This window comes from Martes martes (assembly GCF_963455335.1).
Source record: "Martes martes genome assembly, chromosome: 11".
NCBI lineage: Eukaryota > Metazoa > Chordata > Mammalia > Carnivora > Mustelidae > Martes > Martes martes.
The window spans coordinates 76,056,511-76,076,486 of NC_137899.1; the positions used below are offsets into that span (position 1 = coordinate 76,056,511).

Sequence of the window (19,976 nt, forward strand, 5' to 3'; positions counted from 1 at the left end):
AAAGTGAGGAAACCACCCACAAACATTAAGAAGTGAAGCTGACTTCTTTTTTCATTCAAAAGATTCTAAATATTTACTGTACTCTCAAAATTTTATATCCTATTCCTAAATCTCTTACTCTTGGTAGATACATTTGTCTTCCTTCACCAAAAAATGAGATTAGGGATGAACTGCCTGAATCTCCAAAATGTATCTGTATATCCAAAACATGTTTATATATCTATAATTCATTTCTTAATTTTCCTTCTTTGTTCCCCTTCCTTTTTTTTTTTTTAAGATTTTATTTATTTATTTGACAGAGAGAGAGAAGCAAGAGCAGGAACACAAGCAGGGTGAGTGGGAGAGGGAGAAGCAGTCTTCCCTCTGAGCAGGGAGCCTGATGTGGGGCTCGATCCCAGGACCCTGGGATCATGACCTGAGACCAAGGCAGACGCTTAGCGACTGAGCCACCCAGGCACCTCTCCCTTTCCTTTAGGAAAATAGGAAAGTGGTAAGAACATGAATGCTGTGTAGAGATACTGCCTGGAGTTGAATAGCCTTTGGTTGATTAAAATTTGCTTTGCTGAACTTGTGGTTGAAAAACAATAACTGATGAGTGTCAGGGTGGCTCAGTCAAGCATCTGCCTTAGGCTCAGGTCATGATCCCAGGGCCCTGGGATAGAGCCCCGCATTGGACTCCCTGCTCAGTGGGGAGCTTGCTTCTCCCTCTCCTGCTCTCCTGCTTGTGCTCTCTCTCTAAGATACATAAATAAAATCTTAAAAAAAAAAAAAGGAAATTAAAAAAAAAGGAATGTTTAAAAAAAGAAAAACAATAATTGATATTCTCTGATTTTACTTCTTTATTTCTCACTCATTTTACATCTCAGTGAAATTTTGGTTTTTATCCAAACCATCCTACTGAAAATGACTTAACTGCCATATCCACTGGTTTCTTTTTGGTCCTTTTCTACTGGGTCTCTCTGAGCTCACCCTGTTTCCTAAAAACTTCTCCCCTTGGTCCCTATGGCACCAGAAGAAATCACAGATTAAAAAAAATAAAAACACTTTTCAAGATAAGAATTGGGGAATTCAAAGTAGGTCATGGCAGCTATGGTTTACATCAGTGATTTAATACTAATCAAATATACAGATTCTAATCCCAGTTCTGCTACTGATAAACTGTGACTCCAGTGATACTTTAATATCTCAGTAGATCTAGTTTATAGATAGGAAGCTGCCCTCTTTACCTGATGAGGCTAATGTTGAATACATAAAAGAATTTATGTCAACATGCTGAGAACAATATAAACTTTTATAACTGTAAGTATTCCTCTGATTACAAAAATCAGAGAAAGAAAACTTCATTTTTTTAAAGTTTTTACTTAAATTCCAGCTGGTTAACATACAGTGCTATATTAGTTTCAGGTGTACAATATAGTGATTTAACACTTCCATACAATACTCAGTGCTTATCACAAGTGCACTCCTTAATCCCCTTCCCCTATTTCACCCATTCCCATATCCATCTCTCCTCTGGTAACCATCAATTTGTTCTCTATAGTTAAGAAAACTATTAATTTTTTTGAGAATATTTTATATACTTTCAGAAATCTCATTCCTAAGTCCAGTTTTAATTGGGTAATATTTTAAAATGACATAATAATAAGAAAAACCTATCACAGAACCAGATTAAACATGAAAAACTATTGAAAAGATGGGAAGTTATATAATATACATAGATGAGAAAACAGACTAGAAATATTTTTACAAACATCTAATGTAGGTACAAAGTAAATGTAAAAATTAATTCTAAAGTGAAATCAATATCTGAATTATGAAATGAATTTAACTGCCTATTGGAAAAACATTAAAAATAAGCAATAATTCAATATAATAATTAAATGGGATTTGCACATATACTCTTATTTTTTTGAAAGCATCCAAAACAGTATGGAGTAGAAATTATCTAATAACAAAGAAACATATGGATTTAATAAACTATCTTTGAAACAACCTTAAGTGATATAATTCAGAGTTGAGTTTTAAATTCTAAAGACTGATTTTCAAGTAATTTTTGACAAAATTATTAGCTTTTCGTTTTCTTTCAGTGCATTTTTCCTTTAAAAAATAACCAAACCCTCTAGCATAGAAAATTAAAGGTATATAAAAACATAAGCAGTTATTAAGATAATATAAATGGAATCTACCTTCTTGGAAAGAGAATTTTTCCAAAAGAGAGACTATGATTTTTAATTTGATTTTGTATCTTAATTACATAATATAACTAATAGCAAGGTTTGTTTTTTAAACAGCTTTAATTTTTTTCATTTTGCACAATAGCTGCTTGGGAATCAAGGAAATCACAGTAAACATAATCAGCTGGGCTAACTCAACATCTTACCTTTTTCTTTTTTTAAGGACAAAGATTTATTTTAAAGTGAACATATAAACCCCCAAACAGATTATAATTAGGCTTCTAAACAGAGATACCTACAAAGTAAATACTCACATATTTTAAATGTTTAAAACACCTTACCTTTATCAAAGCTTGAATTAGCACCTCTGTCCAAAAGGACCCGAACCAGCTCTACATTGGAAACACTAGCAGCATACATAAGAGGAGTCCATCCATACCGAAAGCTGGAATCTACACTAATGCCTGTCAAGACAAAATGCAAGTTTTTAACAGCCTTTCCCACCAAAACAAAAATTACTGTCAATTTCATATGCTTAAAACACTGTGGATAGTAACATATACCATGTAATGTATAACAAAAAGGAATTTCTTGGTAATAATGGCCTAGGTTTAAAAGGATCCACACAGTAAATGATTGTAGCTCAAAAACATTCAGGTACACTATATGGTTTGGGGGTACATATACACATACCTAATAAAAATAGAAGGACATGCATAGGAATGATAAATACCAAGTACAACAGAGTGGTATCTCCAGGGGTAAGGAGAGAAACTGCTCTATCTTTTAGAATATCTGAAATATTTAGTAATTTAAAGAAAACTGAACATATTAACAGAAAGACTGGAGACATCCTTGACCTGTTAGAAGTGACTGACTCAAAGGGACTTTCTTTTTTTATCAAACTTCTCAACTGGTGCAGAAATATGTATCAAAACCAAGAATAACTTTGGAAGGCAAAAAACAAAATATTTTTTTAAAGTGTGAAATAATAACATCTGGAAGTAACCTAGGAAACGCTAAATTTAGAGTTACCTGTAGAAGTAAGATAGTGGGGGAGAAAGTGGGAACAAAGGTATCTTTCTACTTCAGCTATATATTTACTATTGGCCTTTGAAAATGAATTTTTAAAATGTTTGTAATTAAAAAATTTTTAAAGGCATGACTAAATATCTTCTTTACCAGTAGGTCTTTTCAAGTCCTAATCTGTCAGGAAACTCATCATTTCACTGCACTTAGTCCTACTACAAACTCAAGCCCCATGGTAAATTCTCTTTTCCAAAACAAATTTTTAACTATTCCATCCCATCCAGCACTATGCACACTCCTGCATGTGTTCATATTAGGTATTAAGCCTGTTTCAATTATTCAAATTTTATTTCATTTCATTCTTCAATTACAAACTCAAGTTCCATTGTCCACAAAGTCACACAGAACCTTTTTTTGTTACAACAGCTAATATTTACATAATGTCTGTATGTTTTAGATCTTTACGTATTCTTTCATTTTAATACACCCCCAAACATTTTGATATTATGCATCCCCATTTTAAAAAGGAGGAAATTAAAGTGTAGGAAGGTTTGGTAACTTGGGTCAAGATTACAGAGCCATCAGGTGGCAGGGTTAGTAATCAAACCCAGAACTGTACTGTCTCCAAAATGATTCCTTTTTGCAATAAACCATGCAATGTCTCTAGCATAAAAGAAAAACATTTTGCTATATACAATTTCATTTATCTATTCTGTGTGAATGTTTTTGATTTACGAGGAGATAGTAAATGCCTGTTACGCCTTTGGATAATTTCAATCATTATTATCAACAACACATACTCCTACATCCAGATAATTCCAAAAAATTAATATTTAATTTGATCACAGAAAAATGTTACAGGACCCTGGAAAGAATTATGACATTCTACATAAAGAAAATGATGCTCTGGAAGTTTAAATGGCTTTCCCAAGAAACTACAATGAATAGGCAATAAAGCTGGAACAGGTATCCACATATTGTGATTCCTACCTCAGGCCCCATTACACAGACACCCAGTACAAGGAAAGAACATAGCCAAAATATACGTAACTAGAAACAATTCTGGAGAAACGTAGTAATATTATAGACAGCAAATGCTGAGAAAAATGTGTAAGAATTACTGGAGTGGGGTAGGATTCATCAGAACAGGCTTCTTTTTTTTTTTTTTTAAAGATTTTATTTATTTGACAGAGATCACAAGTAGGCAGAAAGGCAGGCAGAGAGAGAGAGGAGGAAGCAAGCTCCCCACTGAGCAGAGAGCCCGATGTGGGGATCGATCCCAGGACCCTGGAATCCTGACCTGAGTGGAAGGCAGAGCCACCCAGGTGCCCAGAACAGGCTTCTTGAAGGAGGTAGAACTGATGGAAGCAACAGGGTGGCATTCCAAATTTGAGAGTAGAAGAAGAAAGTAAGGCAAAGAGAACTCAGATCCAAGTAAGGTATATAGAATACTGGATACATTAACATTCATTGTGCTTTCACTAGAAAAGCAACCCAAACCCTTTAAAATAAGGGACCCTCAGAAATGTAGATTACGGTGTTAGGTTGAAACTATTTTTATCTCTCACCAGAATCTAGGAGCTCCTCGACCAATGAAATATCTCCTGTGGTCAATGCTTTTTTAAATGTTTCATTCTTTTCTTCAGGGAGTAATGGCCCTTTTAATTTCTAAAAAAGGAGAAAGTTAAAAAACACACACACACACACAACTGTTATACATATTTCCATTTCCACTCCATCAGAAAACAATGATTGACTTCAGGTCCATCATCTTTTGGGGGGGTGTGGGGGGGGAGTGCAACATACAAATCTCATAAGGAATTCATGTCTAAAATTATCTTCAAAGGGAATGGGTAATGCTATGGGTCCAAACCCAAGCGAAGCGCTACATCCACGACCTAAAGAAGCACATTTGGTGGGGAAAGCACAATAGGAAACAGAAAAACTCAGGGTTTGTTGGGAGTCTAGAAGTCTAGGGAAACACAGGAAAGCAAGAAGTTTCACGAGGTCAGGCCAGGGGGCTGCTGATCCAGGTGCGGTAAAACAAAAAAAAGAAAAAAAAAAAAAGGCCTCCTGGTCTACCTGAACCGCTCGGTCGAGATAACCAATCTCCCAGCCGTCATCCTCGCTCTCGCTACTCTCTCCTCCACCGGCCACTGCCAGCCCGCGTACTGTACCCGTCGCCATGCCCGCCAACCTCTCTCTAATAAAACAGCACCGCCCACTCCCCTGGCGCCTGCGCACTGGGGTAGCACACACACGGTTGCGCGGGAAGGAACGTGTGCGAGTACCGAGGCCTTGGGACCTGAGGCGCAGGCGCGTGGGCATGCGTAACGGACCTCACCTACCCTCCCTGTGGCCTAGGGCAGTGCAACCCTGCGTAACATGGTAGGGTCTTTAGAATCGAAGCCGCTGGAAGGGGTTGGGCGCCATGCCTCTGGTCATGCTTCTGGTGAGTGCTTCCGGTTCCTTTCAGGGACTTACTCATTCTTTTTAGATTGTTTGTTTGATGAAGTTTTTGCTCTTCAAGGAATGCCGTACTTTCGTTGGAGCATAATGGGTATTAAAATGGCAAGTAAGACTAGGCTTTCTCCTCAACTCCTTCATCTGCTCGCTCGGAAAGCCTGTCAAACATGCGACCCCTGGGAAAGGGGCAACTCTTGGTCAGAATACAGATAGGAGCGGTAGCCTTGCATTCAAAAAGCGGTCAGACAAATGGGAGCTGACAAGGGGGCCAGCAGAAAATACCATCCCAAAGGAAGAATTCTTCCTTTAATTTTCATGTGACCTCATATCTCAGCTTAGATTTGGAAACTTAAAACCATCAAAACACTTTCCCAGCTAGACACTATGGATGCCCTAAAGGAAAAAGTCAGTCAACAAAGGGGGAGTTGGGGAGAAAGTGGATCAAAGTGCTAGGAAGAAGAAATCATTTAAACATTCAGAGAGCAAGTAAATAATACAAACAGCTCCAGGTGAAAGCCGCCCTACCTCAAACTGGCTTTTCTGCATCTAACTTCTGGATGAAACGGTAACACATTAATTATCTTTGCCACAGAAAAGTAGATCCATCAAGGAATAATGCACGTTTGTGTCCCTTGAGATGATTGTTTTAAAAAATTTTATTCGACAGAGAGAGAAAGAGAAAGAGGGAGCCCAAGCAGGGGGAGCAGCAGGCAGAGGGAGAAGCGGCTCCGGGTGGATCAGGGAACCCCATGCCGGCTCCATACCAGGACCCTGGGATCATGACCTGAGCCACCCCCACCCCCCAAGATGATTTAGAAGGAAAAGAGACGTACACCATTCTTTGAAAGTTTTTGTAGTACTTTTTTTTTTTCCTTAGAGAACCTCCAATGTAAGATTTTGAAATTATTTCCTTCAGATACTTTCATAAATAAGTATTTTAAGTAGTTTGTTATTTTCGGCCCCACCTTGTGTTTTCTAAGTGCATTTCTTCAATAAATGTTATGAATCGTTGTGTACAACCAGGCACAATTAGGTTTGGGGAGACAACATCAAAAATAAACCAAGCTGCCTCAAGGAGCTCACATTTTAACCAGGAAAGACAATAAGCAAGTAAGCAAATAAATAAGGTTATTGCAAATTAGAGGTGCCACAAAGGAGATAAATGTGCTGGGTTTCTGGAATCACACCACTTAAGTTTCCCATCCAAACCAATTACTGCCATCAGCTGTGTGCCCTCTAGCAATTTAGCCTCTTTCTTCTGTTTCACTTTCCTAATCTGTAAAATGTACCTGCCATATAGCATTGTTTGAATAAAGTAAATAAAGTAATGGGCTTGGCACAAGGTTAGTCTCAATGTAAGACGTAAATAAATTTTAGCTGCTACTATTATTGTTACTATTTTAGATAAAGTAGTTAGATCTGAGTAGAATTCTGAATGACAAGGAGCCAGCCATAAAAAGTGAGAAAGCAGAGCTTTCCTGGCAGAGGAAATGGCTAGTACCAAGGCTTGAAGGCAGGAAAAAACTTGCACCCAGGCCTGAGACTAAGGTGGACAGGTCAGACTTCTTTAAGCTGGTGGTGTCAAAAGCAACCATACTGTTTTGCATCATAAGCAAAATTTAAGGAAGCACTTCCTTCAGGAAGGACCTTGCAATTCTTTTATTTTGTATCTAGGCACCTTCCTTACTTTATCTTCATCATTGCCCCCCTTCGACCAGAAAGGAGGCATGAGGTTGGACCATCATGAAGGAAGGGGTATGTATCAAGAGGACCTTATGGAATTTAAGTAATTAGTTTGGATTTTACTTTTTAAGAACAGTATAACATTAAATATTTTTCAGCTAGGGGCACCTGGGTGGCTCAGTGGGTTAAGCCTCTGCCTTGGGCTCAGGTCAAGATCTCAGGGTCCTGGGACTGAGCCCCACATCAGGATTTCTGCTCAGCAGGGAGCCTGCTTTCCCCCTTTTCTCTGCCTGTTTCTCTGCCTACTTGTTATCTCTCTCTCTGTGTCAAATAAATAAATAAAATCTTAAAAAAATATATTCTTCAACTAATGGAAGACATCCTGGTGTGTGTGTGTGTGTGTGTATTTGAAGACACACTCTTTGGTAAAGAAGGTTTTTAGTCTGAGCATTTGGCTAATTAGTGGTACCATTTACTAAGATAGGGGAAGACCAGACAGAGAATAAACTTGAAGATGAAATGAGCATCTCAAAATTAATGTGTTCAAAATGAAACACTGAAGTGTAGCTGTCATGTGGGTAGTTAGATATTCAAGTATGGAGCTCAGGAGAAAGACTGGTCTTAGAGATGTAAATTTGGGAATTATACCCATATTGTTATTGTGTATACATATTGATTACAAATAATAATCAATACACATGTTGATTATTAAAAGAAAGATTTTTTTTGTAAATATACATTCTTTAGATTGAGTGTTTGTGTTTCCTTTCCCCTAAAATTCATATGTTGAAACCTAATCCCCAAAATGATGGTATTTGAAGGTGGGGACTTTGGGAGATAATTGGGTCATGAGGGCAGAATTTCATTAATGGGATTAGTGCCTTTATAAAATTTTGAGACCCCAGGAGTTCCCTTGCCCTTCCCACCATGTGAAGACACAACAAGATGCCCTATGAACCTAGAAGTGAGCTCTTACCAGACATTGCATCTGTCATCACCTTAATTTTGGACTTCCCAGCCTCCAAAATGGTGAGAAATAAATTTCTCTTCTTTATAAGTTATCCAATCTGTGGTATTATGTTACAACAGCCCAAATAGACCATGACAATAGATAAGATAATTCCAGAATTATTTGGAAAGGCAAAGGAACTAGATAGCTAAAACAATTCTGAGAAAGAGGAATAAAGTAGGGGGAATTTCTCAACTTGATTTTAAGTCTTACTGTGTAGGTACAGTAATCAGGACTGTGTAGTATTGAAGAAGGAATAGACACATAGATCGATGGAACAGAACAGAGAAGCTAGAAATAGACCCACACAAGTAAGACCAAGTGATTTTTTACCAAGGTGCAAGAACAATCCAGTTAAGGTTCTTCCTTAACATCTTCAACAGATGATGCTGGATCAACTGAATATCCATAAGTTAAAAAAAAAAAAAAAAGAACCTATCTAACCTTCATGTTTTCTATTAAAATTAACTCAAAATGGATCATGAACACAAATGTTCATAGTACATTATTCCTGTTGGCCAAAAAGTGGAAACAACTCAAATGTCCATCAACTCATGAGTGGATAAACAAAATGTATATATATACCATATATATATATAGGTGTGTGTGTGTATATATATATATGCATATATATATATATATACACACACACACCATATATATTAGTTTCCTAGAACTACAATAACAAATTACCATAAACTAGGTGGGTTATAACAACAGAAATTTATTTTCTCACCATTCTAGAGGCTAGAAGTCTGAAATCAAGGTGTCACCATCACCATGCTTTCTGTGATGATTCTAGACGATGATCCTTCCTCACATCCTCATAACTACTGGTGGTTGGGGCGCCTGGGTGGCTCAGTGGGTTAAAGCCTCTACCTTCAGCTCAGGTCATGACCAGGGTCCTGGGATCAAGCCCCACATCGGGCTCTCTGCTCAGCAGGGAGCCTGCTTCCCTTTCTCTCTCTCTGCCTGCCTCTCTGCCTACTTGTGATCTCTGTATGTCAAATAAATAAATAAAATCTTAAAAAAAAAAAACAAAACTACTGGTGGTTGCCTGCTGGCAGTCTTTGGTCTTCCTTGACTCCAAGATGCACTTTAATCTCTGTCTTTATATTTACATGGCATTCTCCTCCATATGTCTATGTCTCTGCATGTCTGTGTTGTCTAAATTTTCTCCTTATAAGTCATATTGGATTTAGGGCTCTCTCTAATTCCTCTTAACTTGATTACCTCTATCTGCAAAGTTTCTATTTCCAAATAAGATCACATTCACAGGTTCCAATTGGCCATTAATTTGTGGGGGGCACTATTTAATCCAGTACACTATACATATCATTTAGCATAATGTTTTCCAAATCTATATTGTGGCATGTTCTACACTTTGTTACCTTTTTATGTTGAATAATGTGTGGTATTGATTTCAGAAGGTTGTTTCAGAAGGTGGCAGGATCCATTGGAAGATTACTGTAATTGTAGGACATCTGGGTGGCAGTTGGTTAAGCATCCAGCTCTTGGCTTTGGCTCAGGTCATGATCTCAGGGTTGTGGGATTGAGCCCTGTTTTAGGCTCCATGCTCAGTGTAGAGTCTGTGTGAGATTCGTCTCCCTCTCCCTCTGCTCCCCCTTCTTGCACATGCGCTCTCTCTCTAAAATAAATAAATATTTAAAAAGAAAAAGAAGGTTACTATAATTGTGAACTGGAGAAGGACAGGAAAAATGGAGAGGAGAGGATGCATTCAAAATTTTTCATGAATTGGAATCAACAGTATTCAGGGACTGTGTATGAAAGATGAGGGGGAGAGAGAAGTCAAAGCTGATGTGGTAAGAAATCAGGAAGAAGAAAATGTTTTGTGGAAACAGATAAGTTTTGTTCTGCACAGAGAAAGTCTGAAATGCCTGAGGAATATCCATGTCCAGATAAGGTCAGGAGCTCCCTAGAGAGGCCTACGCTATCAATTCAGCCTTAGAAATCATCTTCCTAAGAGGTGATAATGGACATATTAGAGCGATGGTATTGTTACAGAAGGGATAGGATGAGATGATCAAAGGACCAGGAATATATTCTTAGAGAATGACTGTTCTTTTGGGAAGTCACCAAAGAAAAGAAAGTAACAAAGGAGACTGAGAAGTAATAATCTTAGAAGCAGAAGACTAGGAAGAAATCAATGTCTCAAAAATCTTACACTGGATTGTAGCCTAAAGATATAGCAATAATAACAATAGTGATAATAAATTCATTTTATTGTACTTCCTTTATGTCAATCACTGTTCTAAGGGCTTTACTTATACAAAGTCACAGCCCTATTGGGGTACATACTATCTCAGTTTTACAGAAGGGGAAATGGAGGCACAGAGAGGCAAAGTCGTCTTCTCAAGGTCATCTACCTGGCAGGACTGGGAACCTTAACTCAGGAAACAGCTCTGCATGCTTTCAGTTATTAATTACTATCTAATACTGATGTAGCACTTCTGCATGCTTTTAGTTATTAATTACTATCTAATACTGATGTAGCACTTCCCTGTGCCCTGACACTCATCTAAACATTTTATAGCCCTTAATTTGCATAATCCTCACTGTAACTTTTTGAGGTATGTGTTATTTTAACCCACTGAGCCACCCAGGTGCCCCGAAGTATGTATTATTTTATGTGTTATTTTAAAGACACGTTATACACTATGTCTGTTTTACAGTTGAGGAAACTGGAGTGCAGAAAGTTTATATAAGCCCCCCAAGATCATGCAGCTGCTAAGTGGGATGATCAGAATTCACACTAGGCTCTCTAGCTTCAGAGTGGGAAAGTGATGCCCACAGCAGCACTCCCACCTTGAGGGGTTACACATTTTGGCCATGGGTTTTCACTTTCACACTGTAGTGCTCCTTTCCCAAGCTGATTTCATCTGACTAATAAATCAGACTCAGAATAAATGTTGACTCATTTACAGGTTAATCACAGGCTTCATTCCTGGACAGATAAGAAATCAGTGATTTAGTTTTGTCTGAAGTGATTTGGGAATTCCCCCAGGGTGACTTCCTGGAGTGGGTCAGAAAGCCACCTACTCACATTGTTAATGACTGCAGTGTTCTGCTTGGTTCAATGATGACAGGAGGCTGGTAAAACAAAGAGGGCAAGAAACCAGCTGGATCCGAGAAACAAAAGTTACTCAAATTTAGATTCTCCTTAGTTCCTGGGCATTTTTAGTTTGTTTGTTGTTTAACTTTTAAGCTTTGACTCAGACATGAGTGATGATTAGCTAATACAATTCTTTATACCATTACACATGATGATGCTGTATTTTGTGAGGAACTTGTTTTAAATTTAATGTTAACCACATTTTTAAAATAATTCTTGCTTACTTTCTATGGTGAGATGTGTGGTATCCCTAATTCTTAATCCTGTGATATGGTGATACGTGTTGGGATCCCTAATTCTTAATTCTGTCTGTGACCCAGTTAGGTTAACTGCCTCTTTTAAGGGTAATTTTGGAGGCATAAAAATGGTAAATACATTTTTTTCATTATTAAAATTCACGTTTCATTATTAAAATTCACAAGACAATCAAGGGGAGAGATAGGCAGTATTTAAAAATTATTATATGCTATTAAGTGATTCCATAAATACTATATTTTCTAGGCATAGAGGATGAAGTTGCGAGGAAGACAGGCTAAATCCTTAATTTCCAAATGTTTAGAGTGTAGTAAGAGAAACAAACAGATATATAAATAAATATTAAGAAATTATAAGTTCTATGAAGAAAAATTAACCAGGTGAAGGAGATAGAGAGTAACAGGAGCAATTGGAAGTTTAAAAATGAGATTTCAGGGAAGACCTCTATGAACTGTTCTTCTTAGTGTGATAGGAAGTTACAAAGATTTGATTTTCATTTTTTTAAAAACTTATTTATTTGACAGAGAGAGAGCACAAGCAGAGCGGCAGGCAGAGGGAGAGGGAGAAGCAGGCTCTCTGCTGAGCAGGGAGCCTGATGCTGGGCTCGATCCTAGGACCCTGCAATCATGACCTGAGCCAAAGGCAGCTGCTTAACTAACTGAACCACAAAGGCACCCCTGATTTTCTTTCTTTTTTTTTTTTTAATATTTTCCATTTTTAAAAAAGATTTATTTATTTACTTAGAGAGAGCAAGCCGAGGGAGGGGCAGAGGGAGAGAGAGAATCTTTTCAAGCAGACCCCTCACTGAGCTCAGAGCCTGATGTGGGGCTCAATCTTCCATGACCCTTGAGATCATGACCTGAACCAAAACAAAGAGTCAGAAGCTTAACTGACTGAGCCACTCAGCTGCCCTTTGATTTTCCGTTTTAAAATGTTATTCTGGCTACAAGGAGAAAAGTAAGTAGGAGGACAAGAATTGAATCAGGAATACCAGTTACGAGTTTGTTATAACATTTTAAGTCCTTAACCCTACCTGTACGTTAGAATCCTCTGGAGGTGATTCTGGCCAGACCCGATCTAAACCAATTATATAAGAATCTCTGGGAATAGGGTCCAGGAGTTGGTATTTCTTAAGGCCCTTCTGGTGATTTTAATATGTTGCCAGGGAGGGAAAAGGTTGTGGAAAAAAGATGTCAGGGGCTGGATCCAGAGCAGTTATCTATATCCAGTAGGAAAATGTAAAAGAACCAGAATGCTTAAGTTAAGCTATTAAAACAGGAATGGATCTTCATCTGGATCTGTTTTCTTCCTTAAGGAATATGGTTAGATCTAAGAACAAAACACATCCTTAAACAAAGAAGAAAATAATCATCAAGAAAGGATAAAAAAGCATTAACCAATATAATACAAAGAAGTAATGGTTAATGAAAATGTTTGTTTGTGTCATGTTTATTTCTTCAAATATTCTGATATGTAGCCCAGGTTTGAAAATGATTGTAGAAGGATATGGGAAGCTGGATCTAGAACAGTTATCTTTTTAGGTGGCCTAATGTTAGATACTGGGTTTTGTGGATGCAGCAGGGAGATGGAAAGTGAGCTGAAAAAGAAAGATGGGGTCAGGATTGGTCTCCAAATTTAGTCCTGAAATATCGAGTGAGTGATGATTGAATGGAGAAATGGGAAAAATGAGCATAATCACAGAAAATGGGTGGAAAAGCAGGAATGTGTGTGTGTGTGTGTGTGTGTGTGTGTGTGTAGGTGTGGGTGTCTATTGAAATCAAGAGTATCACTTTGTACTTCATAATATAGAGTGCTAATCAACCCTAAAATGGGGTGTTAAGTAGAGAGTTACATAGAGGTTCATGACTAAATTATCAGTTTCCTGAAATAATTGTTTTCAATTTTGTATCTATTTCTTATTTATATTAACTAGGAAATTTACTCCAGTATTTACTTCACTTGCAAAGACAGCATTTGCACATTTAAAAAAATTTTTTACTTGTAATTTTGTTTTTTCTTCTAAGATTTTTAATGTATACTTACAAAGCTTCTGTATTGCAGATAGGCATTGTGTAAGAGAGTGTCTTATGAGTACTGTAACCCTTACTTCAAACAAAACATTATGGATGTAGACTTCTGGGAAATAGTAGAAGGTCATAAATGCCTCAATATTTTTGCATCAAAAACCTGCAAAAAATTACTAGTTTTTTTAAAAGGAATTAAAAGGTAGCTAGCTAATTATGAAATTCCAGAGCAACTTTTCCAAAACTTAAGAGCACTTTTAAATTCATAACATATTGATGAACAGTAAGAAGATCTCAACAAGTATAATGGGCTCCTGAATTAAAATAGATAGCAGAAAGTGTGCTTTTAGATTAATTGCTACAAGAAACAAATTTTTCATGTATTTAAAAGTGCAATGAATTTTAAATAATATTACAGCTCTATATTGAAACTGTAAGACAAGACACACAAACCAAATATATATCACAAGGAATGAATATTAAGTGGACAATTTACAACGTGTGATTAACTGCAAAATAAAACTTCTAAAATATTGAATATTTACCATGGCTAAGAATATGCCAAGCATTTTACATGTGTTAATTATTTATCATTTAGGAATACTTTTTTTTTTCTAGTTGGGAATACTTTTAGCTACAAGTGATGATATTCAATATCAGTAGTATAAAAACACACGGTTCATTTTTCTCATGTTAAAAGGAAACTGGCAACTGGCATTGATTCGGTGGCTGTGGTTTCTGGCAGCATTTATTCCATTCTTTTGGCCTTGCCTCATAGTTGTAAGGTATCTCTCTCAGCTCCAAGCAGTGTGTTTGTGTTGAAAGCCAGAGAATGGAAGGAAAAGATGGTCCCAGTCACATCCGTCCCATTTTATCAGGGAAGACAAAGCCTTCCAAAATCTCTAACAGATTTCTGCTTTTGTTTCCTCTGCTGACAGTCACCTAGCATCCCAGGTTGCAAGGGAGATTGAGAAATCAAGTATTACACTTTTTCAGGCTTTGTAGTAGAGCAGGAGAAGGGAAAAGAATGTTGAGAAAGGGTGTTGGGTTAAGCAGCCAATAGTGACTGTCACAAACCCATGTCATCCTTCTAAAAACCTTACCAAATAGGTACTATTATGTATTGCCATTTTACAGATGGGGAACTAAGATGTAGAAAGGTTATGAAACTTGACCAAGGTCCAAAAATTAAGAAATGATAGAACCAAGAATCAACTCAGGTGGTCTGCCTCCAGAGTCCACTCTTCTCAACAACCTCTCTGCATTATGGAAATAAAGCCTTACATGATGCTATGTTGTGCCTTCTCATGTGAATGCTCTCTCATATAACGTCCTAACATGCTTATGAATGTCATGTTGTTTTTAATAATAGGTAAAATATTACCTAAAAATTAAATAAATGTTTACTATTGGAGTTATATTTTCTTACTTGACCAATAATAATAAACACCATAATTAACTTTATTTGCAAAGACTCTTTCAAAGAATTCTACACATTTTCATACGAATTTTTATACCTGTGATTTCTTCATAAATCCTGCAAGAAAAAAACAGAGGTAGATATCACCATTTGCATTTGATAATTGGGACTACTAGATCAAAATTGTGTCAAAGAGACCAGAGACTTAAGCTCAGATCTATGTAGAGCCAGGGCATTTTTCATTAGACACCTGCAAGTATAGGTGTTTTTACTTTAGGACAAATTTTAAATAAAATTTACAGAAGAATCAAACTAGTGTTACATTAAAAATTTTCCTGCCTAAACAAAGGCTTAAAACTTTAAAATTGAGCATTTAAGTGGTGCCTGGTTTCTCAGTTGGTTAAGAACCTACCTTTGGCTGAGCTCATGATCTCAGGGTGCTGGGATAGAGCAAGGTATCATATCAGACCTCCCTGCTGAACAGGGAGTCTGCTTTTCCCTCTGCTGCTCAACCACCCCCCCCGACTTATGTTTTTCTCTCTCTCTCAAATAAATAAATAAAAGCAAAAAAACAAAATTGAGCATTTAAATATATCTTCATTTCCTTTCTTAACAATGGTCTCTGAGGTACCATATTTTATAAGAGCTAGTTCCATTGGTTGCTTGAAATTTGGCACATTTTTATGTCTGTATTTATATAAACTATTACCCTAAGTAATTGTAAATTCTCTGCAGGAAATGAATTGTACACTTTGTTGCTATTGCTTGAAAGAAATTAAAAACTCACTAATATCATTTATGTCAAGTAGTTTTTTGGTTGGAGTTAATCTTTTATTTTGTTTCTTGTAATCAAATTAATTTTCTTCCTTACTAACTTTTTCCTATTCTAATAGGCAACTTTGATTTTTAAAATTTCTACAAAGTTTTATAAACAAGCAAAATAGATCATTGTATCCCATTAGTAGATTTCTTGTTAGCATACCACTATGTCAAACAGCTTTCCTCTTTCAGTGTTGCAAGTTTATGGAAGATGTCAATTTAACTCTGGAAAATGGATTTTTGTAGTCATTGCGGCCATAGAATGCACGTAAAACAGTTGCTGTGAACTTGCAAAAAATGACCTCTGGAACATATCATTTTTATTTTTCAAAAAATTTGTATTTATTTATATGTGTACAGTAATTAAAGCTAACTATAACTTGCATGTCTTCAGCTTAAAGCTATGTTTGGAATTATTACATTAACATAGACCAGTAGTGCAGATGGAATTTTTCTGGCTTCCGAGAAAAATTTCAGAAATGTACCTCTCGCAATTTGTTATTTGGAGAACAGATCTCCAAATGGGGGCCATTTGAATAGTATTTATTATATTTTGGGAGAAAGAATCGGCTGTCTCCTTGCTCTCACCTGGCTTTATGGCCATTGTTTTTCTTATCTTCTTATACATATCCAGATTGTATAGTATCCAGATTGGCCAGCCTATATGAGTTATTAATATGGAATGAGCTAAAGAATAGATCTTCTAAAGTTCCACAGATTTATGCTGAGTGTTATCAGCAAGATAAACGGAAAGCAACAACACAAAGAAGAAAAGGCGTATTTAAGGTGGAATTGGAGTTAATATTGAGCACCTACAATGTGTGGGGCCTTTAAATTTTATTTAATGCTCTTTTATTTAAGTCAGGAAATCATCCTGAGAATTATGTGTCAGCCCCATTTTGCTTGAGAAGACTGAAGATGAGAAAGTTTAAATACCTTGATTAGAATCACTAAGCCTGAGATGTGGATTTGAATCTAGTCTCTTTTGCTCCACAGTTGTTCAAATATTGCCTGACACCAAGATAGGCTTTGAGAGGGGCATGTGACTGGCTCAGTGGATAGAACATGTGGCCCTGGATCTTGGGGTCATCAGTTCAAGCCCATTTTGGGCATAGAGCTTTAAAAAATATGCTTTGAGAAACACAAGGAAGGAGAATTTCATTTTATACTGTAAATGTATTTCCTATGAAATATCATTTGCCAGGTAGAGTCATTTTATCAAGTTCCCCATTTTTAGGAAGCTAAGGTGGACTATTATTTGCTGGGCAAAGGTACACAGAAAAGCCCTGTTTAATGCATTTATGTTTTGATGGGAGTTGCCTACAAAGTCAGACAGCAGCACCCACCCCTTAGCATGGTGAAGAATACAATAGTGGAACACACCTGGACCCGGGGAGCATGGAGGTGGAAAGGCTAAGGAGAAAAATAGGCTAGTTGCAGGAGAATCCCAAGAATATCACAAACTTGAGCAGGAGTTAGCACCAGGGAATAAAAGAGAGTGTAGTGCATTTAATCCCGTAGGCAAAACGCAACCAAAGGCAAGTGCAGGCGACAGATGACCCTCAGCAGTGGAACAAAGCACAGCTGTGGCTTCTAATCTAACAGGGAGCAGGAGCCAGGCCAGGAAAGAGAGAGGATGAGCAACAACCCCCAGGGTCCTTCCACTTTTAATCCCCTGCTGCACATGTCACTGCTGCTGCTTGTCACTCTCGTGACCTCATTTTACCACTCTTCCCCTTGCATTCCTCTCCTTGCTTTCCCTTCACACCATATTCTCTGCTGACTTTTCTTTGCTGTAGCTGTTCCTTCTGTCTGAAATGCTCCCCCCAAGACATCTATTAAACAACTAAACTAAGCCTATCACCTCCTTTATGTCTTTGCTCAAATCTTACCCTCTTCTGAAGGCCAGTCATGACCAGCCTGTATATATATTATACATAATATATATACAGATCCTGATGTATCTTTCTACCCTAGAATATATATAAAGATCCTGATGTATCTTTCTACCCTAGAATAGTGCTCCAGGTGAGCCAACTGAACTTGATGTCAATCACAAATGTCACCTGTCACCCTGTATCTGTAAGTAAGGCAAACATCCCCAACATTAATAAAAGTGACAGTTCTAGTCCCTAGGGATCCATTACTATTCTTCTTTATCTGACTTCATCACCATCCCCTTGCTGGTGTACGACCTGAGTCTTGTGTTGGGTGCAAACTCCTCCCCCAACAAGTGTGTCATATGTCTTAACAAATACGTTTGGTCAGCTATGACGTGGGTTCAAACATTTTCTCTTTTCTTCCTGTTCTAGTTCCCTTTTGCTGGGTGTTATGACTTCTGCTGGTTATTCCATATCTTCTGGGCAAGGCTGTTGCTCTCATGTAAATCATTGCACTTCCCCCGCCATCGTGGCTCCATTGAGTGTTACCACTGAGTTGTTGGGGACTTAGTGATTAGGCAGATGTCTGTGAAAACAGGCAAGATATCTTTATTGTGTAATGCTTTGCAGGAGGGCAACCCCAAAATATTTCCTTACTTGTAGAACTTAGCTAAGCAGCATGTCTTATTGAGAGAAATCATACTGTTCTTTCAATCACTTCTGCTTTCTAACTCCTTAACATTTTAAAAGTATCTGATTAGCACTAGCCCAAATGCTAGGATTGCATTTTTTTTTTTAATTCTCAAAACAATCTTGAGAGACAAATGTTATTTTCCAGTTTTATAGATAAAGAAGCCAAGGTCAGTGAATGATTGTTGAATGGCTAGCAGCTATGTGGTGGGATTCAAAGCCAGATAAGTTGGATCCTGTAGTAGATGCTGATCCTGCAACCTGATCCACTTTACTCTGCTGACCCTCCCATCCTCCAGTAGATATGACTCAGTGGATTGCTCTCTCCCAGGAGGCTATGATTCCTCCTGCTCCTCCCAGTAGATGTTGACCAATGGCTGAATTACAAAGAGGGTTACAAAGGGCTAAACACTTGCATCAGGTGAGCCGAATTCTGTGGTGTAATTTATGGTTCAGAGCTTCCTGTGGGATCAAACTGAAATTAGTCTCTATCTCAGACACATTCTTGCTTCCTTCAACCTATTCTGTTTCTTTCACTTTTGAGAGGACACCTAGTGAAACCCATCTTAGGGTCTTTTAAGGAACCTAACCTAGGACAGATTCGTAATCCATTTTCTTTCTTTCTCTTTTAAAAAGATTTATTATTTGAGAGAGAAAGAAAGAAGAGCGAATGGGGGATGGGGGCACGGGGGAAGTAGAGGGACAAGCAGAAAAAAGAGACTTACACAGGGCTTGATCTCAGGACCCTGAGAGCAGGACCCTGAGATCGGAACCTAAGCAGAAACCAAGAGCCAGATGCTTAATTGACTACATCTACACCATCCAGGCACCCCTCTTAATCCCATTTTCTAACCACCATAATACACTGCCTTTTTTTTTTGGACCAAGAGAGTTTTACTAAGTTCTCTCTTTCCTTAGAATAAATTCTCTCTCAGAAGTTTCCTAGAGCGCTTATGTAAATGGATAAGGCAATAGATTGAATGCCTGTGGTGAATACATCTTATGGTCAAGCTCAGGTGCTCTTATAGTCTTGGTCCTAGTTTAGAGCCAAACATAGGTTCATTTCTGTAATCAGGCGTGTGAGCTGCTGGCCCAGGGATATCCAGTGGAAATTTTAGAATATATTCCTCTGAGTAGAATTAGGTTTAATATTTTGCATTTTTTTCTGTTAATGAAAATTATATCAGTAAAAACAAAATTGGAATACTTTGTGATAACAGAAAACTAGGTTATGTGGAAGAGAATGTATTTTCTCTATTCAGAGTGTTGTGGGGTTTTTGCCTCTAGATTTTCAGGCGCCTGGTAAGTATTGGATGGAATATATAGTTTTTGAGAAACAAGTAGGATTTTAAAATGTATATGTAGTAAGTATATATTAAAATATGTCAGATTAG

The 19,976-nt window shown here is 37.4% G+C and overlaps 1 protein-coding gene across 1 annotated transcript in view; it reads right to left on the reverse strand.

Moving 5' to 3' along the window:
• The window catches only part of ASZ1 (ankyrin repeat, SAM and basic leucine zipper domain containing 1), a gene marked incomplete at both ends in the record, with an annotated part of 54,795 nt that extends 49,405 nt beyond the window's left edge, over nucleotides 1–5,390 (reverse strand). The window contains 3 exons of the mRNA XM_080818843.1: nucleotides 2,516–2,638; nucleotides 4,772–4,871; nucleotides 5,286–5,390. Of these exons, the coding sequence (XP_080674969.1) occupies nucleotides 2,516–2,638; nucleotides 4,772–4,871; nucleotides 5,286–5,390 (328 nt within the window). The remainder of the gene's footprint in view (nucleotides 1–2,515; nucleotides 2,639–4,771; nucleotides 4,872–5,285) is intronic.
• Nucleotides 5,391–19,976: the final 14,586 nt, after the last annotated feature.